The sequence below is a fragment of the Hordeum vulgare genome, chromosome 2H (assembly GCF_904849725.1).
Source record: "Hordeum vulgare subsp. vulgare chromosome 2H, MorexV3_pseudomolecules_assembly, whole genome shotgun sequence".
In the NCBI taxonomy this organism is placed as follows: domain Eukaryota; kingdom Viridiplantae; phylum Streptophyta; class Magnoliopsida; order Poales; family Poaceae; genus Hordeum; species Hordeum vulgare.
This window is the reverse complement of record NC_058519.1, coordinates 142,806,249-142,832,658: the sequence shown is the minus strand read 5'-3', so window position 1 is coordinate 142,832,658 and position 26,410 is coordinate 142,806,249. Positions and strand designations below refer to the sequence as shown.

Here is a 26,410-nt window from a genome sequence, read left to right as displayed (position 1 = left end):
GAACCCGACGAGCACGTCATTTATGAAGACATGCGTGATAGTGATGATGATGATGCATTTATTGATGATGATTATTAGTTTGTAAGATTCACAACTTAAATTATATATATTTTAATCTTTATTATTCATGTACATATTATTATTCATGTCAGTTATTCAATTTTTTTATGTTGTACTAATTTCTTTTAATCTTTATCATGGCAGGTCACCAGGTGTGGAAAGATGGTGGGCGCTGGTCTAGATCGCTCGACGGGTACTTCCCAGGCACCCCGCACGAGGGGTGGTACTTCCCTTCCACCCCTATCTCTCCGTAGAGCCTTGGCAGACAGTCTGTTGACACCACCCATGGGTTCTTCTTCGTCGGCGGCATTGCCCACTGGGAGAGGTGCTGGTCGGGTAGGGAAGAAGGGGAAGGGTACATGGAGAGGTGGTGCCACGGAAGATCCAGGAGGACTGTTGAGCCGTCCACGCCACCACCACTAGCTCATTCACCCGAGCACAGGACTACTATGGTCGACCCGTTTGCGGAGGAGCCTACAGGGACTCTGTTCCAGGAGCCTGTTGTTAACGGGCATTCGTCCCATGAGACTCCGGTCCAGGAGCAGCCTCGGGTCGAGGTGCATTCGGCCCAGGAGCAGCCGGAGGAGACTACGGTTCCGGAGGCTTCACCCGACGTGGAGAGAGCCCGGATGGGAGACCTGGCCGAACCGTACCGAGTTGCCGGATTGGACCGAGGGTCCGGGTGGCTCAGGGGGCGGGGATTGCGGGGATGAGCTTACGGATAGTGAGGGCGATGTGCAGGTGGACGGGTCCACCGTGTACAAGCGTGGTAGTACACGTCTCCCGGTCGCGCCGGCTACCCGCGAGTAGAGGCCGGTGATTAAACCTGAAGGAGATATGTAAGTACATTTACTCTTTTTTTAGCTTTTTCGTTCAAGTTTGTTCAAATATCTAATGTGTTGACCTTATCATACTGCAGGGGATGGGTACACCCTCTTGTAGTCCGCAGGCCGAACTCCGTCCTTGGTGTGCTTTGTCGGACAAATGTCCCGGGGTTTGTCACGTTGAATGTTGAGGGTCAGGTTCCTACACTAGGATTTTCCTGGGAGCACTACCAGGCTGCGCAGGCCCTGCCGGAGGAGATTATAGATGGTGTCTTGTGTCACACAAGGGCCAAGATGGTGATCAAGAGCTTTTGGGTAAATTATCCTTTTACAAAATCTAAAATTAACAATATAGCTAATTATTGTACTAATCGGTGTTTTCACGTTTGATTGCAGACCATCTATAGGTGTGAGGATGGATATGAGGAGGAGGCGGCCAGGGTTCTCGAGGCCGACTGTAGGCGGTTACTAGAGAACTTGCACCACGAGGCTCGGCCGCAGGCTATTCGAGATTACTACGCCACGCGTGGTATTAAGAAGCAGAAGAAGGATTGCCACGGAAAGTTTCTGAAGAAGGATAATACATGAAGGTAATTACCTATTCTTAAGTTCTTCTACGTAGTTTTCTTGATTTCATTCATAGGCGTAGCGCTGAAAATTATTTCTAATAACTTACAAGTGCCCCCGAGATGGTGTGCGGATAAGATGGATTGTTGGGAGGCGTTGGTTGATGAGTGGTGCACAGGCAGCTGGCGAGCCGTCCACGAGAATGCGAAGGATCGGCGTAGCCAAATGGTTGGCGTGCCACACCATCAAGGAAGCGCCAACTTACTTCAGTTTGGACGAAACTGGGTATGTGATTTGCTTCATGATTCATGCAATTCATTCTTGATGCTAATATTTTGTTCCTCTCTTTTAGGCGCATCACAATAAGACGGAGATGCCACACTTGTACGACCTTTATGGCATGGCCCATACTGCCTCATACAAGAAGGCGAAGGCATTCTCTGAGTCTGACCTGGATGATCCCAATAACTTCACCAACATATCATCCCACAGAAGCTCGTGGCATACAGGGACACGGGGAAGGCTACGAAAGGGGATGACTTTAACCCTAGCCAGGAACCTTTGGATCCAGAGCTGGTGATGATATCTGGTGGCGGGAGGCCCCATGGCTCGATAGCCATTGGAGATGGGATAATACGTTGTCCACTCACTCTTCTGGAGATCAAGGCGTGCCAGTCGAGCAGCTCTCCTGAGATAATGCGTCGTCCATGGCCAGTCGAACTTGCCATCGAGGTTAGTTGTACGGACTAAGAACACTTTCATCCATTTCATTATGTGTGTCACCATAGATCATTACTGTGGTAACGAGGAATGGTGTTTCAGGCTGCTCTTCAGAAAAAGAGATTGGCAATGCAGGCTGCACTTGAGAAAGCGAGATTGGCAAGCCAGACTGCTCTTGAGGCTGCTCTCGAGAAAGAGAGATTGGCAAGTCAGGCTGCTCTTGATGAGAGGGACTAGACCACGACACGATTGATTGAGGAGGAGAGGTCCCGGAATGAGGCGGGTCAACGGGTCGTGTACGAGCTTTTTGTGGTAAGTTTTTTTTCACATTAGCCAAATCATGTATGTAATGTCTGTTTCATTACTAACTAATACGACCCACTCTTCAGGGTCTGTGCGAGAAGAGCGGTCAAGTCCCTCCGCCGATGCCCGTCTTCTCTTCGATTGGCACGGTGAGTTTCATTATAAACTAGTATTAATAATTGAGTGTCATCATGCTAACTGAGACATTGCAAAAAATCTGTTCTGCAGAATAACTCCCGAGCGGCATCGCATGACCCTTCTCCACATGTTTCTCCTCCTTGATGACCACTACGGTAAGTTTCTCTCCTCCTCTTTCATATTCTCCTTGCCTTAGTTTCCCCAACAATGACATAGTTAGCCCATTTAGCTCCAAAAAGACATAATTAGCCCATTTAGCTCCAAAATGCCATAATAACCTCCAAATGGCATAAGAACCTTGGTTAGCTCATTAATATTATATACTTAGCTTGTTTTCCTCTAAAATGAGATAATTAGCCCATTTAGCTCCAAAAAGACATAGTTAGCTAATTTAGCTCCAAGAAGAGGAGAAGAGGAGAAGAGGAGAAGAAATAGGAAAAATGAAAAGAAAGAAGAAGAAGAACAAGAGAAGAAGGAGAAGGAGGAGGAGGAGGAGGAGGAGGAGAAGGAGGAGAAGGCCAAGGACCTCCTAGTCCTTCTCCTCCTCCTCCTTCTCCTCCTTCTTCTTGATTTCTTCTTCTTCTCCTCCTCCTCCTCTTTCTTTTCATCTTTCATATTATCCTTGCTTTAATTTCCCCAAAAAGACATAATTAGCCCATTTAGCTCCAAAATGCCATAATAACCTCAAAATGGCATAAGAACCTTGGTTAGCTCATAAATATTATATACTTAGCTTGTTTTCCTCTAAAATGAGATAATTAGCACATTTAGCTCCAAAAAGACATAGTTAGCTAATTTAGCTCCAAGAAGAGGAGAAGAGGAGAAGAGGAGAAGAAATAGGAAAAATTAAAAGAAAGAAGAAGAAGAAGAAGAGAAGAAGGAGAAAGAGGAGGAGGAGGAGGATAAGGAGGAGAAGGCCAAGGACCTTCTAGTCCTTCTCCTGCTCCTCCTTCTCCTCCTTCTTCTTCATTTCTTCTTCTTCTCCTCCTCCTCCTCTTTCTTATCCCCTTTCATATTATCCTTGCTTTAATTTGCCCAAAAAGACATAATTATCCCATTTAGCTCCAAAATGCCATAATAACCTCAAAATGGCATAAGAACCTTGGTTAACTCATAAATATTATATACTTAGCTTGTTTTCCTCTAAAATGAGATAATTAGCCCATTTAGCTCCAAAAAGACATAGTTAGCTAATTTAGCTCCAAGAAGAGGAGAAGAGGAAAAGAAATAGGAAAAATTAAAAGAAAGAAGAAGAAGAAGAAGAAGAGAAGAAGGAGAAAGAGGAGGAGGAGGAGGAGAAGGAGGAGAAGGCCAAGGACCTTCTAGTCCTTCTCCTGCTCCTCCTTCTCCTCCTTCTCCTCCTTCTTCTTGATTTCTTCTTCTTCTCATCCTCCTCCTCTTTCTTCTCCCCTTTCATATTATCCTTGCTTTAATTTCCCCAAAAAGACATAATTAGCCCATTTAGCTCCAAAATGCCATAATAAGCTCAAAATGGCATAAGAACCTTGGTTAGCTCATAAATATTATATACTTAGCTTGTTTTCCTCTAAAATGAGATAATTAGCCCATTTAGCTCCAAAAAGACATAGTTAGCTAATTTAGCTCCAAGAAGAGGAGAAGAGGAGAAGAAATAGGAAAAATTAAAAGAAAGAAGAAGAAGAAGAAGAGAAGAAGGAGAAAGAGGAGGAGGAGGAGCACAAGGAGGAGAAGGCCAAGGACCTTCTAGTCCTTCTCCTGCTCCTCCTTCTCCTCCTTCTTCTTGATTTCTTCTTCTTCTCCTCCTCCTCCTCTTTCTTATCCCCTTTCATATTATCCTTGCTTTAATTTCCCCAAAAAGACATAATTAGCCCATTTAGCTCCAAAATGCCATAATAACCTCAAAATGGCATAAGAACCTTGGTTAGCTCATGAATATTATATACTTAGTTTGTTTTCCTCTAAAATGAGATAATTAGCCCATTTAGCTCCAAAAAGACATAGTTAGCTAATTTAGCTCCAAGAAGAGGAGAAGAAATAGGAAAAATCAAAAGAAAGAAGAAGAAGAAGAAGAGAAGAAGGAGAAGGAGGAGGAGGAGGAGGCGGAGAAGGAGGAGAAGGCCAAGGACCTTCTAGTCCGTCTCCTCCTCCTCTTTCTCCTCCTTCTTCTTGATTTATTCTTCTTCTCCTCCTCCTCATCTTTCTTCTCCTCTTTCATATTATCCTTGCTTTAATTTCCCCAAAAAGATATAATTAGCCCATTTAGCTCCAAAATGCCATAATAACCTAAAAATGGCATAAGAACCTTGGTTAGCTCATGAATATTATATACTTAGCTTGTTTTCCTCTAAAATGGGATAATTAGACCATTTAGCTCCAAAAAGACATAATTAGGTAATTTAGCTCCAACAGGAGGAGAATAAATAGGAAAAATGAAAAGAAAGAAGAAGAAGAAGATGAGAAGAAGGAGAAGGAGGGGGAGGAGGAGGAGAAGGAGGAGAAGGCCAAGGACCTTCTAGTCCTTATCCTCCTCCTCCTTCTCCTCCTTCTCCTCCTCCTACGCTTTCTTCTTCTCTTTCATATTATCCTTGCTTTAATTTCCCCAACAATGACATAATTAGCCCATTTAGCTCCAAAATACCATAATAAGCTCAAAATGGCATAAGAACCTTGGTTAGCTCATGAATATTATATACTTAGCTTATTTTCCTCTAAAATGGGATAATTAGCCCATTTAGCTCCAAAAAGACATAATTAGGTAATTTAGCTCCAACAAAAGGAGAATAGGAGAAGAAATAGGAAAAAGGAAAAGAAAAAAGAAGAAGAAGAAGAAGAGAAGAAGGAGAAGGAGGAGGAGGAGGAGGAGAAGGCCAAGGACCTTCTAGTCCTTCTCCTCCTCCTCCTTCTCCTGCTTTCTCCTCCTTCTTCTTGATTTGTTATTATTCTCCTCCTCCTCGTCTTTCTTCTCCTCTTTCATATTATCCTTGCTTTAATTTTCCCAACAATGACATAATTAGCCCATTTAGCTCCAAAATGCCATAATAAGCTCAAAATGGCATAAGAACCTTGGTTAGCTCATGAATATTATATACTTAGCTTGTTTTCCTCTAAAATGGGATAATTAGCCCATTTAGCTCCAAAAAGACATAATTAGGTAATTTAGATCCAACAAGAGGAGAAGAGGAGAATAAATAGGAAAAATGAAAAGAAAGAAGAAGAAGAAGAAGAAGAAGAAGAGAAGAAGGAGAAGGAGGAGGAGGAGGAGGAGGAGAAGGCCAAGGACCTTCTAGTACTTCTCCTCCTCCTCCTTCTCCTCCTTCTCCTCCTTCTTCTTCATTTCTTCTTCTTCTCCTCCCCCTCCTATTTCTTCTCCTATTTCATATTGTCCTTGCTTTAATTTCCCCAACAATGACATAATTAGCCCATTTAGCTCCAAAATACCATAATAAGCTCAAAATGGCATAAGAACCTTGGTTAGCTCATGAATATTATATACTTAGCTTGTTTTCCTCTAAAATGGGATAATTAGCCCATTTAGCTCCAAAAAGACATAGTTAGGTAATTTAGCTCCAACAAGAGGAGAAGAGGAGAAGAAATAGGAAAAATGAAAAGAAAGAAGAAGAGGAAGAAGAAGAAGAAGAGAAGAAGGAGAAGAAGGAGGAGGAGGAGGAGAAGGAGAAGGCCAAGGACCTTCTACTCCTTCTCCTCCCCCTCCTTCTCCTCCTTCTCCTCCTTCTTCTTGATTTCTTCTTATTCTCCTCCTCCTCCTCTTTCTTCTCCTCTTTCATATTATCCTTGCTTTAATTTCCTCAACAATGGCAATAAGCACAAAATGGCATAACAACCTTGGTTAGCTCATGAATATTATATTCTTAGCTTGTTTTCCTCTAAAATGAGGTAATTAGCCCATATAGCTCCAAAAAGACATAATTAGGTAATTTAGCTCCAACAAGAGGAGAAGAGGAGAATAAATAGGAAAAATTAAAAGAAAGAAAGAAAGAAGAAGAAGAAGAGAAGAAGGAGAAGGAGGAGGAGGAGGAGGAAGACAAGGCCAAGGACCTTCTAGTCCTTCTCCTCCTCCTCCTCCTTCTTCTCCTACTTCTTCTTGATTTCTTCTTCTTCTCCTCCTCCTCCTCTTTCTTCTCCTCTTTAATATTATCCTTGCTTTAATTTCCCCAACAATGACATAATTAACCCATTTAGCTCCAAAATGCCATAATAAGCTAAAAATGGCATAAGAACCTTGGTTAGCTCATGAATATTATATTCTTAGCTTGTTTTCCGCTAAAAATGACATAATTAGCTCAAAAACATCATATTTTGTTCTTCTTCTGACTTTCTTATTCACATTTTTGCAGATTGGATATACTACATGCATGGAAGCTGGCATTCATGGAGTTGAACAATGTCGATGGATGAACTTTATATGTATATCATCTAGTTTTCATTTGAGTTGATGAACAATGTCGGACTATATGTATATGTATATATGGATAAATAGTGCAATAGTTTGAATGTTGGTTCTTTCGATATATGGGGATGTACATTGATTTGTATGTATATCATATATGTGTGGTGAATTATATATTTGTGTTGGCAAGTATATGTGTGGTGAACTATATATCATATATGTGTGGTGAATAATATAAATGTGTTGTCAAATATATATATATATATATATATATATATATATATATATATATGTGCTGTGAAATAATATAAAACAAAAAAAACAGGTACTATATGGGCTCTTTGCCGTCTGCCAGCTGATGGCAAAGACCTGTGCCATCAGTTGGCAGATGGCAAAGGTGCCACATGGCACCCAGTTGTGCATCCTGGGGTGTCTACATAGGCTCTTTGCCGTCTGCCTCCAGGGTGGGCAGACGGCAAAGAAGAGGGCACAGAGGAGGGGGAGGAGGAGGCAGACGGCAAAGAGTGGAGGGGGGGGAGGAGGAGCAGGCAGACGACGAAGAATAAGGGGGAGCAGACGACAAAGAATAAGGGGTAGGCAGACGGCAAAGAATAAGCGGGAGGCAGACGACAAAGCCTCCTTTAACCACTAATGGAGGCAACGCCTGTCGGCTGCCGTCTCGAGCACTTTGCCGACTGCTCCTATGGAAAGCTGACGGCAAAGAGCTTTGTCGTCCGCTTTGGGGGGACAGACGGCAAAGAAGGTCCTATGCCGTCGTAGGCTGACGCAGAAATTTTGCCGGCCGTGAGATTCTTTGCCGTATGTGGTATTCTCTTTGCCGTCCGGGATTTAGTCTTTGCCGTCTGTGATGGCAGACGGCAAAGAAGCTGATTCCTGTAGTGCTTGATCCATGCTAACTCAACGAACACTTTTGGAGATACGTGTAGAGCACCTTTATAGTCACCTAGTTACGTTGGGATGTTTGATACACACAAGGCATTCCTCCGGTGTGAGTGAGTTACATGATCTCATGGTCATAGGAATGTATACTTGACATGCAGAAAACAATAGCTATAAAATAACATGATCGCATGCTACATTTATAGTTTGGGTCTTGTCCATCACATCATTCTCCTAATGATGTTATCCCGTTATCAAGTGACACCCCTTGTCTATGGCCGGGAAACCTTGACCATCTTTGATCAACGAGCTAGTCGACTAGAGGCTTACTTGGGACATTGTGTTTTCTAAGTATCGACACATGTATCTGAGTTTCCAATCAATACAATTATAGCATGGATAATAAACAATTTTCATGAACAAGGAAATATAATAATAATCAATTTATTATTGCCTCTAGGGCATATTTCCAATAGTTTCCCACTTGCACTAGAGTTAATAATCTTGTTCACATCACTATGTGATAGTAATGAATCTAACACCCATACAGTTCCGGGGTTTTGATCATGTCTTGCTTGTGAGAGAGGTTTTTAGTCAACGGGTCTGAACCTTTCAGATCCATGTGCGCTTTACAAATCTTTATGTCATCTTGTAGATGCTACTACCATGTGCCATTTTGGAACTATTCCAAATGACTGCTCCACTATACGAATCCGGTTTACTACTCAAAGTCATCCGGATTAGTGTCAAAGCTTGCATCGATGTAACTCTTTATGATGAACTCTTTTATCACCTCCATAATCGAGAAAAAATTCCTTAGTCCACTAGTTACTAAGGATGACTTTTGACCACTGTCTAGTAATCCATTCATGGATCACTTTTGTACCCCTTGACAGATTAATGGCAAGGCACACATCAGGTGCGGTACACTTCATAGCATACTATAGATCCTACGGCTAATGCATAGGGGACGAACTTCATCCTTTCTCTTTCTTCTGCCGTGGTCTTACTCAAATTCACACCTTACAACACAACCAATAACTCCTTCTTTGCCTATCTATTTTGAACTCCTTGAAAAACTTGTCAAGGCATGCATTTCATTGAAAGTTTTATAAAGGGTCTTGATCTATCTCTATAGATCTTGATGATTAATGTTCAAGTAGCTCAGTCCAGGTTTTCCTTTGAAAAACACCTTTCCAACAACCCTTTATGCTTTCTATAAATTCTACATGATATTTCCGCTCAACAATATGTCCACCACATATACTCATCAGAAATTCTATAGTGCTCCCACTCACTTCCTAGGAAATACAAGTTTCTCATAAACTTTGTATAAATCCAAAAGCTTTGATCATCTCATGAAAGCGCATATTCCAACTCCGAGATGCTTACTCCAGTCCTTAGAAGGATCGTTGGAGCTTGCATACTTGTTAGCATCCTTAGGATCGACATAACCTTCTGTTTGTATCACACACAACCTTTTCTCAAGTAAACCGTCGAGGAAACAATGTTTTGACATCCATTTGCGAGATTTCATAATTGAAAAATGTAGCAACTGCTAACATAATTCCAACAGACTTTCAGCATTGCTATGAGTGACAAAGTCTCATCATAGACAACTCCTTGAACTTGTCAAAAACTTCTTTGCAACAAGTTGAGCTTTCTAAATGGTGACTTTCACCATCATCGTCTATCTTCCAACAAAAGATCCGTGTTTTATTAATAGTCTTATCACCATCAAGTAGTTCTTCCAAAGTTCATACTTCGTTTTCATACATGGATCCTCTCTCGGATTTCATGGGGTCCAGCCAATTGTCGGAATCCGGGCCCACCATCGCTTCTCCATAGCTCGTAGGTTCATTGTTGTCTAGCAACATGACCTCCAAGACATGATTACCGTGCCACTCTAGAGCAGCGTGTATCCTTGTCGACCTACGAGGTATGGTAGTAACTTGATCCGAAGCTTGATGATCACCATCATTGGCTTACACTTCAACTGGTGTAGGCGCAACAAGAACAACTTCCTGCACCCTTCTACTCTCTCGTTGAAGTAATGGTTCAATAACTGATACGTCCCAAAGATATCTATAATTTCTGCTTGTTCCATGATCTTTTGGGTGACATTGTTATATGTTTTGCTACACTTTTATATCATCTTACACATATTTGGACTAACCTACTAACTCAGTGCACCCAGTGCCAGTTTCTGTGTGCTGATGTCTATTTTGAAGGGGCTTTTACCCAATTTTCCGAAGCCCGAAAAATCCCGAGAAAAAAATATATAAAATCAGCGTACTGGAAGCTTCCAGATCACCGAAGATGGGCCACGGGGACAGGGGCCTCCTAGGCGACTTGTGGGCGCGACCTACACCCTGGCTGCGCCAAGAGGCCGCCTAGGAGGGTCCCACATCCTCCGGTGCCCTCCTTTCTCCTATATTTACCCCTTGACGAGGAAAACCCTATAAGGGATCCAGAAACGCGAATTTCTCCATCGTTCCGCCGCCGCAGCGCTTCCGAGATCGGGAGCGTCAGGAGACCTCTTCCTGGCACCCTACCGGAGGGAAGATGGACCTCCAGGAGCTTCTCCACCGCCATGGATGCGTCCCGGACCTGCCGTGACTGGTCCTCCTTGGACCATGAGTCCATGACCAGTAGCTATGTGATGTCTTCTCTCCAATCTTGTGCTTCAATGGTTAGTCCTTGTGAGCTGCCCTACATGATCAAGGCATCTATGTAATTCTCTTGCTATTGCTATACTCGATTTGTTGGGATCCGATGAATTATGATATTATATATGTTCAAATTTTTATGAGTTATATATTTGATTATCCTTTTATTTTATGTTCGATAGTGATTCATGCATGTTCTCCGTTGCTATTTATTTCTTTGGCCGAGTAGTATATTGTAACTCCAAGAGGGTGCGTTATGCATGATTGTGGGTTCATGCCCCTCGATGTCTAGCTTGAGTGACAGAAACATGAGACTAGGGGATGTGATGTTGCCATCAGGGAGAAAACAACGGTGCTTGTGACCACGGTTGCAAGGATTGTTTACCTTACACATAGTTCGTTAATGCAGTTGTCCGTTGCTTTGAGTTTACACTTTGGGTGGGGCTCGCAACTTAATACCGGCGAGATGTTCTGGATAGTTATCTCAAGGTGGATGATTAGTAAGTAGATGCTAATGAATGAACGTTCTACTTGTCTTGGCGTACTGCCCATTACTATTGAACCTCTAACTATCAAGTAGCATAATTAGCATTGCGGTGCGTTCATAATTCTGTCAATTGGCCAACTGTAATTTGTTTACCCAAGCGTAGTTATTTATCGTCTTTTGGGAGAGAGACATATTTAGTGAACATCATGTGACTCCGGTCCATATCACCATCATTGTTTACACCTCCATCATTTACCACTTTCCTTTACTTTTCCATTGCAATCAATATTACTATTCCTGCTTGTGTTTTGATCCTTTGCAAACTACAAGGCCAGAGAGATTGAAAACCTCTCTATACTCGTCGAGAGAAAAGTTATTTGTGTGTGTGCATGTCCAGGTCTTCTTCTAGACAGGGGCAGCGGACACCTACCTTTTGATCCTAGGAGTCCTACTGGTTCGATAAACCTTACAGTCTCCGTGCGAGGGAGAACTTGCTGCTGACTACATCTCAACCTTCCACTTGGGGTAACCAATGAGGTGCGATAAGTATATACATCATCTAGTCATCAAGCAAAGTTTTCTGGCGCCGTTGCCGGGGACTCCAGTCTTCAAGATAGGTGAGTTGCATGCTATCTTTTACCTTTGCTTTTTAGTCTACCCAATTACTTTGTTTACGATCATGGATTTGACACTATTATAGATAAACTTGCTATCATTGAAAGAAAAATATATGCTCTAGATTTAAGAGAAATATAGAAACCCATGGTTTATAAGGAAATAATTTTTAAAATAGATGATGACTGGGAGCCTTTTGTTAGAATTAGCATCTCTAACCAAGACTTCCTTGCATATTGTGATTTTGGATCCATGGTTTCTAGAATACCAAAAGTTGTTTATGATTCTCTCTGGTTAGACATGGATGATTTTTCATCTTATCATGAACATGCTAATGGGGACATTACTGAAATCCAGGGAAAGGTAAAAGATGTCCAGGTTACATTGTCTAAAAGGAATGCAATGGTTGATTTCTTCATCCTGAATCCAAGCCAAGGAAACATATTAATTGCTTGGAAGGGACTTCCTCTAAGCCACGAGAGGCTTCAATTATATAGGTAATGGACACATACGCTTACGTGGGAAAGTGAAAGGTATGTACCCGTTCCCTAGGAAAAATAAGGATGAACTTGTTGAGGATCCGTTTGAAGGTTTTTATGATTCCGATGACCTCGGAGAATCTTGATCCCCCTTTTTGCACTATGCCTAGCTCAAAGGCATAAAAGAAAGCGCTTGTTGGGAGGCAACCCAGTTTGTTTTTACTTTCTGTTTTAGTGGTCTTGATGCTTGTTACTACTGTAGCAACATCATTGTATCTTTATTTTTAAGATTTGTGCCAAGTTATAGCCTTTGATTGCAAGAAAGTTCAAAAATTGTGACATCCTGTCGAGAAACAGATTATGTCCGCCTGACGGAAAAATTCGCCAAAAATCAGCAAATCATCTTTTTGATCTGAATTGTTTTGACAGCATGCTCTATATAATTTCCTTTCTGGCATCAGTTCTGAGTTTTTTTTATTTGAGTTGCACAAGTGCCCCGAATAAATTATTTACTACATGTTGTTCTTCTTTTCACATATTCTGCCATGTTTTGCGTTTTCATTCTTTTGCAAATCCTAAACTTACTTTTTGTTTGCAAAAACCCTTAGGCAATCATGAGAAACAATAGTTATTCATGAAAATATTTATTTCCAGCAGGTAATGAATTATTTTATTAAGGGTACTAACCACTCTAATCAGCTTATGATGAGTTTCGTATGAAGGGAGTTTTCAAGTATGCGATGGGAGATGATGAAAGAAGATACAGGAGTGTCAAGCGCTCAAGCTTGGGGATGCCCCCAAGCACCCCAACAAATATTCAAGGAGACTCAAGGATCTGAGCTTGGGGATGCTTCTACTGCAACAAACGACCTTCCAACGGTGCCAGAAATACGTGCTGACGGGAGACTATTCTTGTCTTGATACTACTCAACAACGGCACCAGGAATCTTTCTGCTACGGCTACGCCTTAAGGGACTTCCTAGGAAAATATGCAAAGGATTCCTCCGTGGCCTTGGAGCCTTGCGTTGGTGTTCCCTTGAAGCGGAAAGGGTGATGTAGCACAGCGGTGGTAAGTATTTCCCTCGGTTTTGAGAACCAAGGTATCGATCCAGTGAAGGAGTATCACAACTACCTCCACAAACACAAAAAGCTTGCTCCCAACGCTATGAAGGGGTTGTCAATCCCTTATAGATTGTTTGCCAAGTGAAAACTGAAAGCAACAAAGTAACAAAGAAAAGTAAATGAGAAAGTAGAAACGATAGGTGTGAATAGACCCGGGGGCCGTGGTGTTCACTAGTGGCTTCTCTCATGAAAGCCAGTACACGGTGGGTGAAAAAAATACTGTCGAGCAATTGATAGAACCGCACAAATTCGAGACGTCATCTATGGCAATGATTATATCTATAGGCATCACGTCCAAAACAAGTAGACCGATACTTTCTGCATCTACTACTATTACTCCACATGTCGACCGCTATCCAACATGCATCTAGTGTATTAAGTCCAATAGAACAGAGTAACACCTTAAGCAAGATGACATGATGTAGATGGACAATCTCATATCTACGACAAAGCCCATCTTGTTACCCTTGATGGCAAGTACACGATGTGTGCCTTGCTACCCTTTCTGTCACTGGGAAAGGTCACCACATGGTATGAACCCAAAACCAAGCACTTCTCCCATTGCTAGAATCATAGATCTAGTTGGCCAAACAAAACCCAAGACTCGGAGAGACTTACAAGGATATCAAATCATGCATATAAGAAATCAGCAAAGACTCAAATATATATCATAGATAATCTGATCACAAACCCACAATTCATCGGATCTCGACAAACACACCGCCAAAGAGGATTACATCGGATAGATCTCCATGAAGATCATGGAGAACTTTGTATTGAAGAACCAAGAGAGAGAAGAAGTCATCTAGCTACTAACTACGGAACCGTAGGTCTGAAGTGAACTACTCACGAGTCTTTGGAGGGGCGATGATGTTGATGTAGAAGCCCTCCAATTCCAAAGTCCCGTCCGGCAGGGCACCGGGAAGGGTCTCTAGATGAGATCTCGCAGAAACGGAAGCTTGCGGCGGCAGGAAAGTGTTTTTGTGGATTCCCTTGATTTTTTCTGTATTTTAGGGAATATATAGGCGAAGGAGCTAGGTCAGGGGGCGCCAGGGAGGCCACAAGCCTGCTAGCCGCCGCCCCCTGGTGGCGGCTCCATGGCTTGTGGGACCCCTGTAGCTCTCCTGGCTTGGCCCTCAAGCCCCCTGATCTTCTTCCGTTCGGGAAAAAAATATTTCGGGGATTTTATTCCGTTTGGACTCCGTTCCAAAATCAGATTTGAAAAGAGCCAAAAACACAGAAAAAACAGGAACTGGCACTTGGCACTGAATTAATAAGTTAGTCCCAAAAAAGATATAAAAGGTACATAAAACATCCAAAGATGACAAGATAACAGCATGAAACCATAAAAAATTATAGATACCTTTCAGACGTATCATGCATCCCCAAGCTTAACTCCCGCTCGTCCTCGAGTAGGGAAGTGATAAAGAATGAATTTTTGATGCTTTCATGCTACCTAGCATAGATGTCCTTTGTAAGTGCTCTTATGTGACGTGAACGTTCAGATCCATTAGATTCAAAACAATAGTTTGCTATTGACTTGGAAACAATAATACTTCAAGCAAACTAGCAAGGTAATCATGAACTTTCAAAATAACAAGGCCAAAAGAAAGTTATCCCTACAAAAGCATATAGTCTGGCTATGCTCTATCATCATTGCACAACAAATTTAAATCATGCTTAACCCCGGTATTGGCCAAGTAATTGTTTTCACACCTTTACTTTCTCAAACTTTTTCAACTCTCACGCAATACATGAGCGTGAGCCATGGTTTTAGCACTATAAGTGGTGTGGAGTGTGGTGGAGGTTGCAAGACAAACAAGGAAAAGATGATCACATGAACTAGGCATATCAATGAGCTATGGAGATGCTCATCAATAGATATCAATGTGAATGAGTAGGGATTGCCATACAAATGATGCACTAGAGCTAGGAGTATGTGAAAGCTCTTAGAGAAAACTAGTGGGTGTGCATCCAAATTGCTTGCTCACGAAAACCTAAGGCAATTTTGCGGAAGCCTATCATTGGAATATACAAGCCAAGTTATGTAATGAAAAATTCCCACTAGCTATATGGTGGTTACAAAACGAGAGACTCTCAATCATGAAGATCATGGTGCTTAATAAGCACAAGTGTGGAAGGATAGTAGCATTGTCCCTTCTCTCTTTTTCTCTCATCATCATTTTTTTGGTGGGCTCTTTGGCCTCTTTTTATCTTATTTATTTATTTTGGTGGGCATCTTTTGCCTCTTTTATTTCCTCACATGGGACAATGCTCCATCAATGATGATCAACACACTTACAACTCAAAACTTAGAGCAACGATGACTCTATATGGAATGCCTTCGGTAGTGTATCGTGACAATGATCTAGCATGGCATAGACATTAACTGAAACATCATGCTAGCTATCTTATGATCATGCAATGGCAATGTAGAAGTGGTGGCACATGTCATGGTGGCAGTTGCATGGCAATATATCTCGGAATGACTTTGAAAAAGCCATAGTAGGTAGGTACGGTGGCTTTTTTGAGGGAGGCTATATGGGTGGTTTTGTGCACCGACGAAAGTTGCACGACACTAAAGAAGATAGTGATGGTGGAAGGTGAAAGTGCATCTAAACCATGGACTCAACATTAGGCATGAAGAACTCATATACTTGTTGCAAAAGTTTTATTAGTAATCAAAACAAAGCATTCAACGCATACTCCTAGGGGAAGGGTTGGTAGGTATAAACCATCGCGCGATCCCGACCGCCACGCAAAGGATGACAATCAATAGACTAATCATGCTCAGATTTCATCACATAGCGGTTCACCATACGTGCATGCTACGGGAATCACTAACTTCAACACAAGTATTTCTAGATCCACAACACCTTACTAGCATAACTTCAATATTACCACAACCACAACTCAAAACTAATTGAGATGACTCAAACTTCTCTAACTATTCAATGCACATCAAGGTGGAAGTTTTCATATCCCTTTGGATAACTACCCCTTTTGAGACTACTTTCATAGCATAGATCAACTACCAAGCCACGCACCGCCGTGCTCTAAAAGATATAAGTGAAGCACATAGAGCAAAATCAACTAGCTCAAAAGATATAAGTGAAGCACATGTGAGCTGAATTGTCTACCAAAGGATATAAGTGAAGCTCGACAAAATCACGGTGAGTGCATGTCTCTCTCTAGGTGTGCAGCAAGGATGATTGTGACACAACAAAAATAAAAGACTCCTACGATACAAGACGCTCCAAGCAAAACACATAACATGTGGTGAATAAAAATATAGCCCCAAGTAACGTTACCGATGGATTTGAAGACGAAAGAGGGGATGCCTTCCCGGGGCATCCCCAAGATTAGGCTTTTACGGCATCCTTGAATCTCTTGGGGTGCCTTGGGCATCCCCAAGCTTGAGCTCTTGCCACTCTTTATCTCTTTGTCCATAAGAACTTTACCCAAAACTTGAAAACTTCACAACACGAAACTTAAACAGAAACTCGTGATAACATTAGTATAAGAAAGCAAACCACCACTTCCATAGGTACTGTAGCAAAATTAAATTCTACATATGTTGATGTTGGGTTACTGTATTTTCAATCTTCCATGCGTAATACACCCCGATACTATCCATAGTTTCATCAAAATAAGCAACCAACTCAATAAAAACAGAATCTGTTAACAGCAGATCAGTCTGTAGCAATTTGTATACTTCGTATACTTCTGGTACTTCAAAAATTCTGAACAATTACGAAAGTTTGAAGAATTTGCGTCGCAATCAGCAGAAAAAAGAATCAACTCAAAATATCTTATAGAAAAAAATGAAAATTCTTTTCGTGAGCAGAAAGTTTCTGTCTTTTCCAGCATGACCAAACGATCATCCCCAAGACTAATCATAACGGTTTTGCTTGGCACAAACGCAAAAAAGAAACACAAAAAACACAATCATAACAGAATTATGAAAGTGTGTAAAACACAAAACAGAAAGAAAAAAGATAGATTCGTTGGGTTGCCTCCCAACAAGCACTATTGTTTAACGCCCTTAGCTAGGCATTCAATGATGCTCTCACAAAAGACAAGAATTGAAGCACAATGAGAGCATCCTAAAGCATAGGCATTTTATAGGAAAACAAATTGTCAAGACAACCAATAGCTGCCATATGCAAGGAAGAAGAAAAAGACAAGAGCAATCTCAACATCACGAGAGGTGATTTGGTAACATGAAGGTTTATACCACAATATTTTCCTCTCTCATAGCAATTACATGTGGGATCATATTCAAATTCAAGAATATAGCTATCCCATAGAATATTCTTTTCATGATCCACATGCATGCAAAGGGACGCTCTTCAAAAATAGTGGGATTATCATCAACTACAGTCATGACTTCTCCAATCCCACTTTCAATATTGTTACAAATATCATATTCATCATGAGGTTTGAACAAATTTTCAAGATCATAAGAAAGATCATCACCCCAATCATGATTATTGCAACAAGTAGTGGACATAGCAAAACTAGCATCCCCAAGCTTAGGGTTTTGCATATTTTTAGCATGATTGTCACTAATAGAATTTATAGTGAAACCATTGTAATCATGCTTTTCATCCAAGGAGCCCTCGTGAATCACTTCACAAATTTCTTCCTCACAATTTTCAGATTCACACATCTCAAGCAAAACTCCATAAAAATAGTCAAGTGCCCTCAACTTACTAGCAATTGGATCAACATAACTGGATCTCTTAAAGAGATTAGCAAGTGGGTGAGGATCCATATCACTAGATTTTCAGCAAGCGAAGATGCAAGCATAATGAAGGCACATGGCACACAAGCGAATAGAAAGCAAGCGAGAGAAAAGGGCGAACAAAAAGGCAAATGAAAAAGGCAAACGAAAAAGGCAAAGGAGAAAGGCAAATGAAAACGACAAATGTGAAGTGGGGGAGAGGAAAACGAGAGGCAACTGGCAAAAAAGGTAAATGCAAGAGATAAGTTTGTGAGACCTACTTGGATAGATCTCTCCTTCCCCGGCACCGACGCCAGAAATAGTTCTGCTACTGCAACAAAAGACCTTCCAATGGCGCCAGAAATACGTGCTGACGGGAGACTATTCTTGTCTTGATACTCCTCAGCAACGGCACCAGGAATCTTTCTGCTACGACTACGCCTTAAGGGACTTCCTAGGAAAATATGCAAAGGATTCCCCCGTGGCCTTGGAGCCTTGCGTTGGTGTTCCCTCGAAGCAGAAAGGGTGATGTAGCACAGCGGTGGTAAGTATTTCCCTCGGTTTTGAGAACCAAGGTATCGATCTAGTGAAGGAGTATCACAAGTACCTCCACAAACACAAAAAGCTTGCTCCCAACGCTATGAAGGGGTTGTCAATCCCTTATAGATTCTTTGCCAAGTGAGAACTGAAAGCAACAAAGTAACAAAGCAAAGTAAAAGCGAAATTGGAAACGATAGGTGTGAGTAGACTCGGGGGCCGTAGTGTTCACTAGTGGCTTCTCTCATGAAAGCAAGTAGACGGTGGGTGAACAAATTAGTGTCAGGCAATTGATAGAACCACACAATGTCGTGACGTCATCTATGGCAATGATTATATCTATAGGCATCACGTCCAAAACAAGTAGACCGATACTTTCTGCATCTAATACTATTACTCCACACGTCGACCGCTATCCAGCATGCATCTAGTGTATTAAGTCCAAAAGAACAGAGTAATGCCTGAAGCAAGATGACATGATGTAGATGGACAATCTCATATCTACGACAAAGCCCATCTTGTTACCCTTGATGGCAAGTACACGATGTGTGCCTTGCTGCCCTTTCTGTCACTGGGAAAGGTCACCACACGATATGAACCCAAAACCAAGCACTACTCCCATTGCAAGAATCATAGATCTAGTTCGCTAAACAAAACCCAAGACTCGGAGAGACTTACAAGGATATCAAATCATGCATATAAGATATCAGCAAAGACTCAAATATATATCATAGATAATATGATCACAAATCCACAATTCATCAGATCTCGACAAACACACCGCCAAAGAAGATTACATCGGATAGATCTCCATGAAGATCATGGAGAACTTTGTATTGAAGATCCAAGAGAGAGAAAAAGCCATCTAGCTACTAACTACGGACCCGTAGGTCTGAAGTGAACTACTCACGAGTCATTGGAGGGGCGATGATGTTGATGTAGAAGCCCTCCAACTCCAAAGTCCCCTCCGGTAGGGCACCGGGAAGGGTCTCCAGATGAGATCTCGCGGAAACGGAAGCTTGCGGCGGCGGAAAAGTGTTTTCATGGATTCCCTTGATTTTTTCTGTATTTTAGGGAATATATAGGCGAAGGAGCTAGGTCAGGGGGCGCAAGGGAGGCCACAAGCGTGGTAGCCCCCGCCCCCCTGGTGGCGGCTACAGGGCTTGTGGGCCCCCTTTAGCTCTCCTGGCTTGGCCCTCAAGCCCCTTGATCTTCTTCCGTTCGGGAAAAAAATATTTTGGGGATTTTATTTCGTTTGGACTCTGTTCCAAAATCAGATCTGAAAAGAGCCAAAAACACACAAAAAATAGGAACTGACACTTGGCACTGAATTAATAAGTTAGTCCCAAAAAAGATATAAATGGTACATAAAACATCCAAAGATGACAAGATAACAACATGAAACCATCAAAAATTATAGATACGTTTCAGACGTATCAGATGCCCCCGTGCATCCCCTTCTCTATCAACAATCATCAGTTCGTCATCTCCATGCTATATTTTTATCACTTCATATGTTATGTGCTATGCTTGGAGCGTCCCGCTATTTACTTTTTAGTTTGTTTTAGTTTTTCTTGCTGTTCATAACAAGTCGGAACCTAGACTACCTTGTTTGGGAGAGAAACACGCTCCATTCCACTCTAGAACCCAACATAGGTTTTCATGCTTATCTTTTTTGTGTGTCCTTTATCTTTACATAGATAATGTCATGCCTAGCTCTTAGTTTTCATGCTATATCTTTTTAAGAGCTTTTATTTAGGTTGCTTTTGGAACTCTCTTGAGTTATCATGCTTATCTTGTTTAGAGAGTTGGCTCGTTGCACTGAGTTGTGTGTCTTGCATGAGTAGGTAATTGAGGTTGCTATTTAAGTATAGTAGTAACTTGCAATTGTTTTGATGTATTGATTTGAGTAATGTTTGTACTATTGGTGCCAAGGTCTTAAGCCTATTAGTGACAGGTGTCTTATTTTGGGAAATCCGTGTGATTTTGAAAAACTAGAAAATAGTTGTGAACTCTAGCTACTAAACTGATTGCTAACATCTGGAGTGGTTGGAATATATAGAGTACCCTCATGTTACCATGAGTCGAGGATGCTCAAGGATAACCAAACCCCCAAACACTTTTCCTCGAGGTACTTGTCTCTTTGTGAATTTCCTAACTAGATAGAGAGTTATCGACAATAAGTGTATGTGTTCTTCGGACTAATTTGAGTATTCGATTGTTGGCACTTCCACCATCCATATTTTGCTAGCCTGTTCGGTACCATGCATTACCCTTTCTCATCTTGAGAGTTGGTGCAAACTTTGCCGGTGCATCCAAACCCATGACATGATACGCTCTGTCATACATAAGCCTCATTATATCTTTCCTCAAAACAGCCACCATACCTACCTATTAAGGCATTTCCATAGCCTTTCCAAGATACATTGCCATGCAACATACACCATCTCATGACTTGATCTTCATGTTATACATGCTTTTGCTTGATCGTAGAGCCGCATGATAGTTGGGCCTTGCCCAAATTATTGCTACATGACGCGCTAGTATCATTGCATATCCTTCTACACTGGCAGAGACATACATTTGCATACATCATGATAGTTTTCACTTGTATTTATGTTGAGTACTTCTTATAAAGTGTGATGATCTTCTTTTTATTCATGTAAAACATAGAGTGTTGCCCTTAAGTGAGGAAAAGATCCCAAAGAGGACAAAACAAAAGATCCCAAAGAGGACAAATGAGAGATGAAAATAAAGAGCCAAAGAGGCCACAAAAAATAAAAGAAAAAAGAAAAAAAGAAAAATAAAGAAATAAAAAGAGAGAAGGGGGCAACACTACTATTCCTTTTGAAAGATCCACAGTCGTACTCCATTGCTATATTTGTACTACATAGAGATTATCATTCATGCATAACTATGTGGGGACCCTTACACTATAGAACTTGGTTTGCATATTCCAATGATGAGCCTCCTCAAATGAGCTCTAGGTCTTCATGAGAAAACAAGTTGGATGCACCCCCACTAGTTCCATTGGAGAGCTTACCTTAGCTCATACGTGCATCCATTACATGGCAATCCCTACTCCTCACATCATATCTATCATTTGGCTTTCTCTCGCCTATGGTTGTCCTCATTGATGTGAGCCTTTCACACCTTTTTGTCTTCCTTCCCCATCATTATTCTATTTGCCATCCTAAGTGCCAACATATCTTGCCTACACTCATCCATTGCATGAGTGCTCAAAGTCGAAAGGGAGAGGATCATTTTGACTTGTGCCTGACTAGTGGTCTGGGGATGAGTCAAAATAAGATTGGGAAGGACACCAAGTGTGAGGTTTAGTAGATTGAGTTCTCAATTAAAAATAGTTTTATTATGATCTCAACCCATCTCCCACTTCTTGCACGCAAACACCATTTGGAGACATTCGAGTCACGGACACCGAGAGCTCTTGCACCTTTATGTTCTTACTTTGCTATTTTCAATACTGGATATAGACTCTTGCTTGTTATTATCTTCACTTGAATTGTATATCTCACTTGCTTTACTTTGAAGTTCTTATATGTGTGTTAGCATGTCACCATAGAAATTATTGTGTTATCATTTCTCTACTCGAGGACGAGCAGAAATTAAGCTTGGGGATGTTGATACGTCCCAAACGTATCTATAATTTCTGCTTGTTCCATCATCTTTTGGGTGACATTGTTATATGTTTTGCTACACTTTTATATCATTTTACACATATTTGGACTAACCTACTAACTCAGTGCACCCAGTGCCAGTTTCTATCTGCTGATGTCTATTTTGTAGGGGCTTTTACCCAATTTTCCAAAGCCTGAAAAATCCCGAGAAAAATATATAAAAAATCAGCGTACCGGAATCTTCCAGATCACCGAAGATGGACCAGAGGGGGCCACGGGCCCCCTAGGCAACCTGTGGGCGCGGCCTACCCCCTGGCCGCGCCAAGAGGCTGCCTCGGTGGGTCCCACCTCCTCCGGTGCCCTCCTTTCGTCTATATTTACCCCTTGACTAGTAAAACCCTATAAGGGATCCAGAATCGCGAATTTCTCCATCATTCCACCGCCACAGTGCTTCCGAGAACGGGAGCGTCAGGAGACCTCTTCCCGGCACCCTGCCGAAGGGAGAACTAACCTCCGGGAGCTTCTCCACCGCCATGGATGTTTCCTGGACCTGCCGTGAGTAGTCCTCCTTGAACCATGAGTCCATGACCGGTAGCTATGTGATGTCCTCTCTCCAATCTTGTGCTTCAGTGGTTAGTCCTTGTGACCTGCCCTACATGATCAAGGCATCTATGTAATTCTCTTGCTATTGCTATGCTCGGTTTGTTGGGATCCGATGGATTATGAGATTATGTTCAGATTGTTATGAGTTATATATTTGATTATCCTTTTATATTATGTTCCTTAGTGATTCATGCATGTTCTCCGTTGCTATTTATTGGTTTGGCTGAGTAGTAGATTGTAACTCCAAGGGGGAGCGTTATGCATGTTTGTGGGTTCATGCCCCTCGATGTATAGCTTTGGTGACAGAAACATGAGACTAGGGGATGTGTTGTTGCCACGAGGGAGAAAATAACGGTCCTTGTGACCACGATTGCAAGGATTGTTTACCTTACACATAGTTCGTTAATGCAGTTGCTTTGAGTTTACACTTTGGGTGGGGCTCGCAACTTAATACCGGCGAGATATTCTCGATAGATATCTCAAGGTGGATGATTAGTAAGTAGATGCTGATGAATAAACGGTCTACTTTTCTTGGCGTACTGTCCCTTACTATTGAACCTCTAAATATCAAGTAGCATAATTAGCATTGCGGTGCGTTCATAATTTTGTCAATTGCCCAACTGTAATTTGTTTACCCAAGCATAGTTGTTTATCGTCTTTTGGGAGAGAGACATCACTAGTGAACATCATGTGACTCCGGTTCATATCACCATCATTGTTTACACCTCCATTTACTGCTTTCCTTTACTTTTCTGTTGCAATCACTATTACTATTCCCTCTTGTGTTTTGATTCTTTGCAAACTACAAGGCCGGAGAGATTGACAACCTCTCTGTACTCATTGGGAGCAAAGTTATTTGTGTGTGTGTGTAGGTCCACGTCTTCTGCTAGACAGGGGCAGCGGACACCTACTTGTTGATCCTAGGAGTCCTACTAGTTCGATAAACCTTAAAGTCTTTGTGTGAGGGAAAACTTGCTGCTGACTACATCTCAACCTTCCACTTGGGGTAACCAACGAGGTGCGAGAAGTATATACATCATCTCGTCATCAGTAACCTCATCAAGTTCCACCATCATCCCACTCAATTCTTTCAAGAGAAACTCTTTCTCGAGAAAGGACCCATTTTCTCAAACAAACACTTTTGTTTCGGATCTGAGCTAGGAGGTATACCCAACTATGTTGGGTATCCTATGAAGATGCATTTATCCGCTTTGGGTTCGATCTTATCAGGCTGAAGCCTTTTGACATAAGCATCGTAGCCCCAAACTTTTAACAAACGACAGCTTAGGTTTCTCCAAACCGTAGTTCATACGGTATCATCTCAACGGAACTTACGTGGTACCCTATTAAAGTGAATGTGGTTGTCTCTAATGCATAACCCCAAAACTATAGTGGTAATTGAATAAGAGACATTGTAGTATGCACCATATCTAATAGGGTGCGGCTATGATGTTTGGACACACCATCATACTATGGTGTTCCAGGTGGCATTAGTTGTGAAACAATTTCCACATCGTCTTAAATGTGTGCCAAACTTGCAACTCACATATTCATCTCTCACTACGGGAATCAGGTAATTTGCCGTCTTTGAAGATCTTTGCCGTCATCTTTTTTTCGTGGATGACAGCAAAGACCATTTTTGCCGTCTATAATAAAAAACTGTTGACGGCAAAGAATGACTGATGGCAAAGACATATTTTGCCGTCTATAGTAAAAATTGCTGACGGCAAAGAAATATTTTGCCGTCTGTAATAGAAACACATGACGGCAAAGAAAATTTTTGCCGTCTGTGATAAAAACAGATGACGACAAAAATATTTTGCCGTCTGTGATAAAAACAGATGATGGCAATGGAAAATTTTGCCATCTATAATAGAAACATATGACGGCAAAGACAAATTTTTTGCCATCTGTGTTTTTGGAGCAGACGGCAAAAAAGAAAACATGCCACAGATCCGTGATGTGGCACACATCCACCACAGCACCGCATCTATCCCTGCACTATCCACTCCACCCCTCACTCGGCCGGCCACGCCCCCACCCACGATGCGCACCCACGCCCGCAGCTCGTGTGCACCCGCTAGGGTTACACGCCGCCGCCGCCGCTAGGGTTACACACCGCCGCCGCTGGTCCTAGCCTCCGTCAATCCGCCGCAGGTCCAATCCTCCACCAAGCCGCCGCCAGTGTTAGTCCCAGCCTTCACCGAGGTGCCACTGTCGGTCCCTGCCGCAGCTGGTCCCAACCTCCGCCGCCGCATTCTTCGTCGCCCCTCACACGACGCCTCCGCCGCCGCATTCTTCCCCACCCCCTCCCGTGATGCCTCCACCCCGTCCACCACGTCCTACCCGTCCTACGACCACCAGTTCCCCACGCTCATGGACGTCACCCTCGTCGTTGGCGCCAGGGAGAAGGGCGCCGCGTGCGTGGACGGGACCCCGCCTAGGTACCACTGGCTCCCGGGGTTCTGGGACGGGTCCGACAAGTGGCTCCTCCACTTGGAGGTGACGGCCAACTTCTCTACCCGCTATCTGTTTGATGTTATGTGTCAACGAAGATGACTGAAGCTTTGTTTTAGTGTTGGCCTGCGGGGTGGAAGCTGGTCCAGGAACCTGACATGGTGCACTCAGTGCAAGGAGACAAATCTAGGTTCCTCTGACCACATGGAAACGCGGGCCCAGTTCGTCGGCATCTTGAGAAACGATGCATTGCAGAATCCAGGTACTTTCTGGTTTCAACGCCACGATTCCTGATGAACTGAATAAACAACCCTGTTTCCAGTGTCCAATGTTTAGTGTGTAAATGAGTGAGGACTTGTTCTGATGTTCTTTAGTTTGGTATATAAATGAGCAGTCTGCTCAGTTGGTTATCTTGCTTGCAGTCTGATGTTCTTCAGTTTGGTATATAAATGAGCAGTCTAATGTTTTTTAGATTGATTTATGATCATCATAAAGGATTGTCAATGATTTACTCCATGTAATGTTCGGACCTTTTTTTGACTGGACTAGGCATTGCATATATGTAATCTCGTGTTGTTCTTGTTGGATTCAAGGAACCTTTTCTTGCGTGGGAGCCATCTTTCTGATACACTTTGTGTGCTGATATCATAGAGGCACCACATTTAGACATCCGCTGAAAATTATTTTGTCTGAACCTGCTGACTTTTACAATTGGAATAAAGTGAAGGTAAGGTATTGTGATGGTGCACATGTGTATTGACTGTGATGACTTCCGTGCACTTGTACCAAGAAATGTATTATTAAGTAGATAAGTTCTCAAGTCACACACTTTGTATCAAGAAATTTAACTTCTGAGTCAGCTATATATATTATTCTGTATTGAACATAGTCTGAAATAATGGTTTTTATGGAAAAGATATACATATTCTGTAGTTGTGCGAGGTCTACTTCGAAGTGCTATATGATAAAACATATGTAACAGTAATAATATCCTTCTAAATTTTTGTCTGATATGTCCCAATGAGTGCACCATTGCTTGTAGATAGTTTTTTCATGACTCCAACACGTGCCTACCAGGACGGTGCTCCTGAACCTGGTGGCTGCGCAACGTACGCCCGTGGCGGCCCAACCCTGACACGACAGTGGCTCACCTCTGGTGGTTTCCTAGACGGTGGTGG

At 42.2% G+C, this 26,410-nt stretch overlaps 1 protein-coding gene across 1 annotated transcript in view; it reads left to right on the top strand.

The window, feature by feature from the left end:
• The window catches only part of LOC123425900, a 73,697-nt gene extending 47,705 nt beyond the window's left edge, over positions 1–25,992 (top strand). Inside the window, exons 9-11 of the mRNA XM_045109662.1 lie at positions 24,933–25,277; positions 25,341–25,491; positions 25,931–25,992. Coding sequence (XP_044965597.1) covers positions 24,933–25,277; positions 25,341–25,491; positions 25,931–25,992 — 558 coding nt within the window. The remainder of the gene's footprint in view (positions 1–24,932; positions 25,278–25,340; positions 25,492–25,930) is intronic.
• The last annotated feature ends 418 nt before the right edge of the window (positions 25,993–26,410 follow it).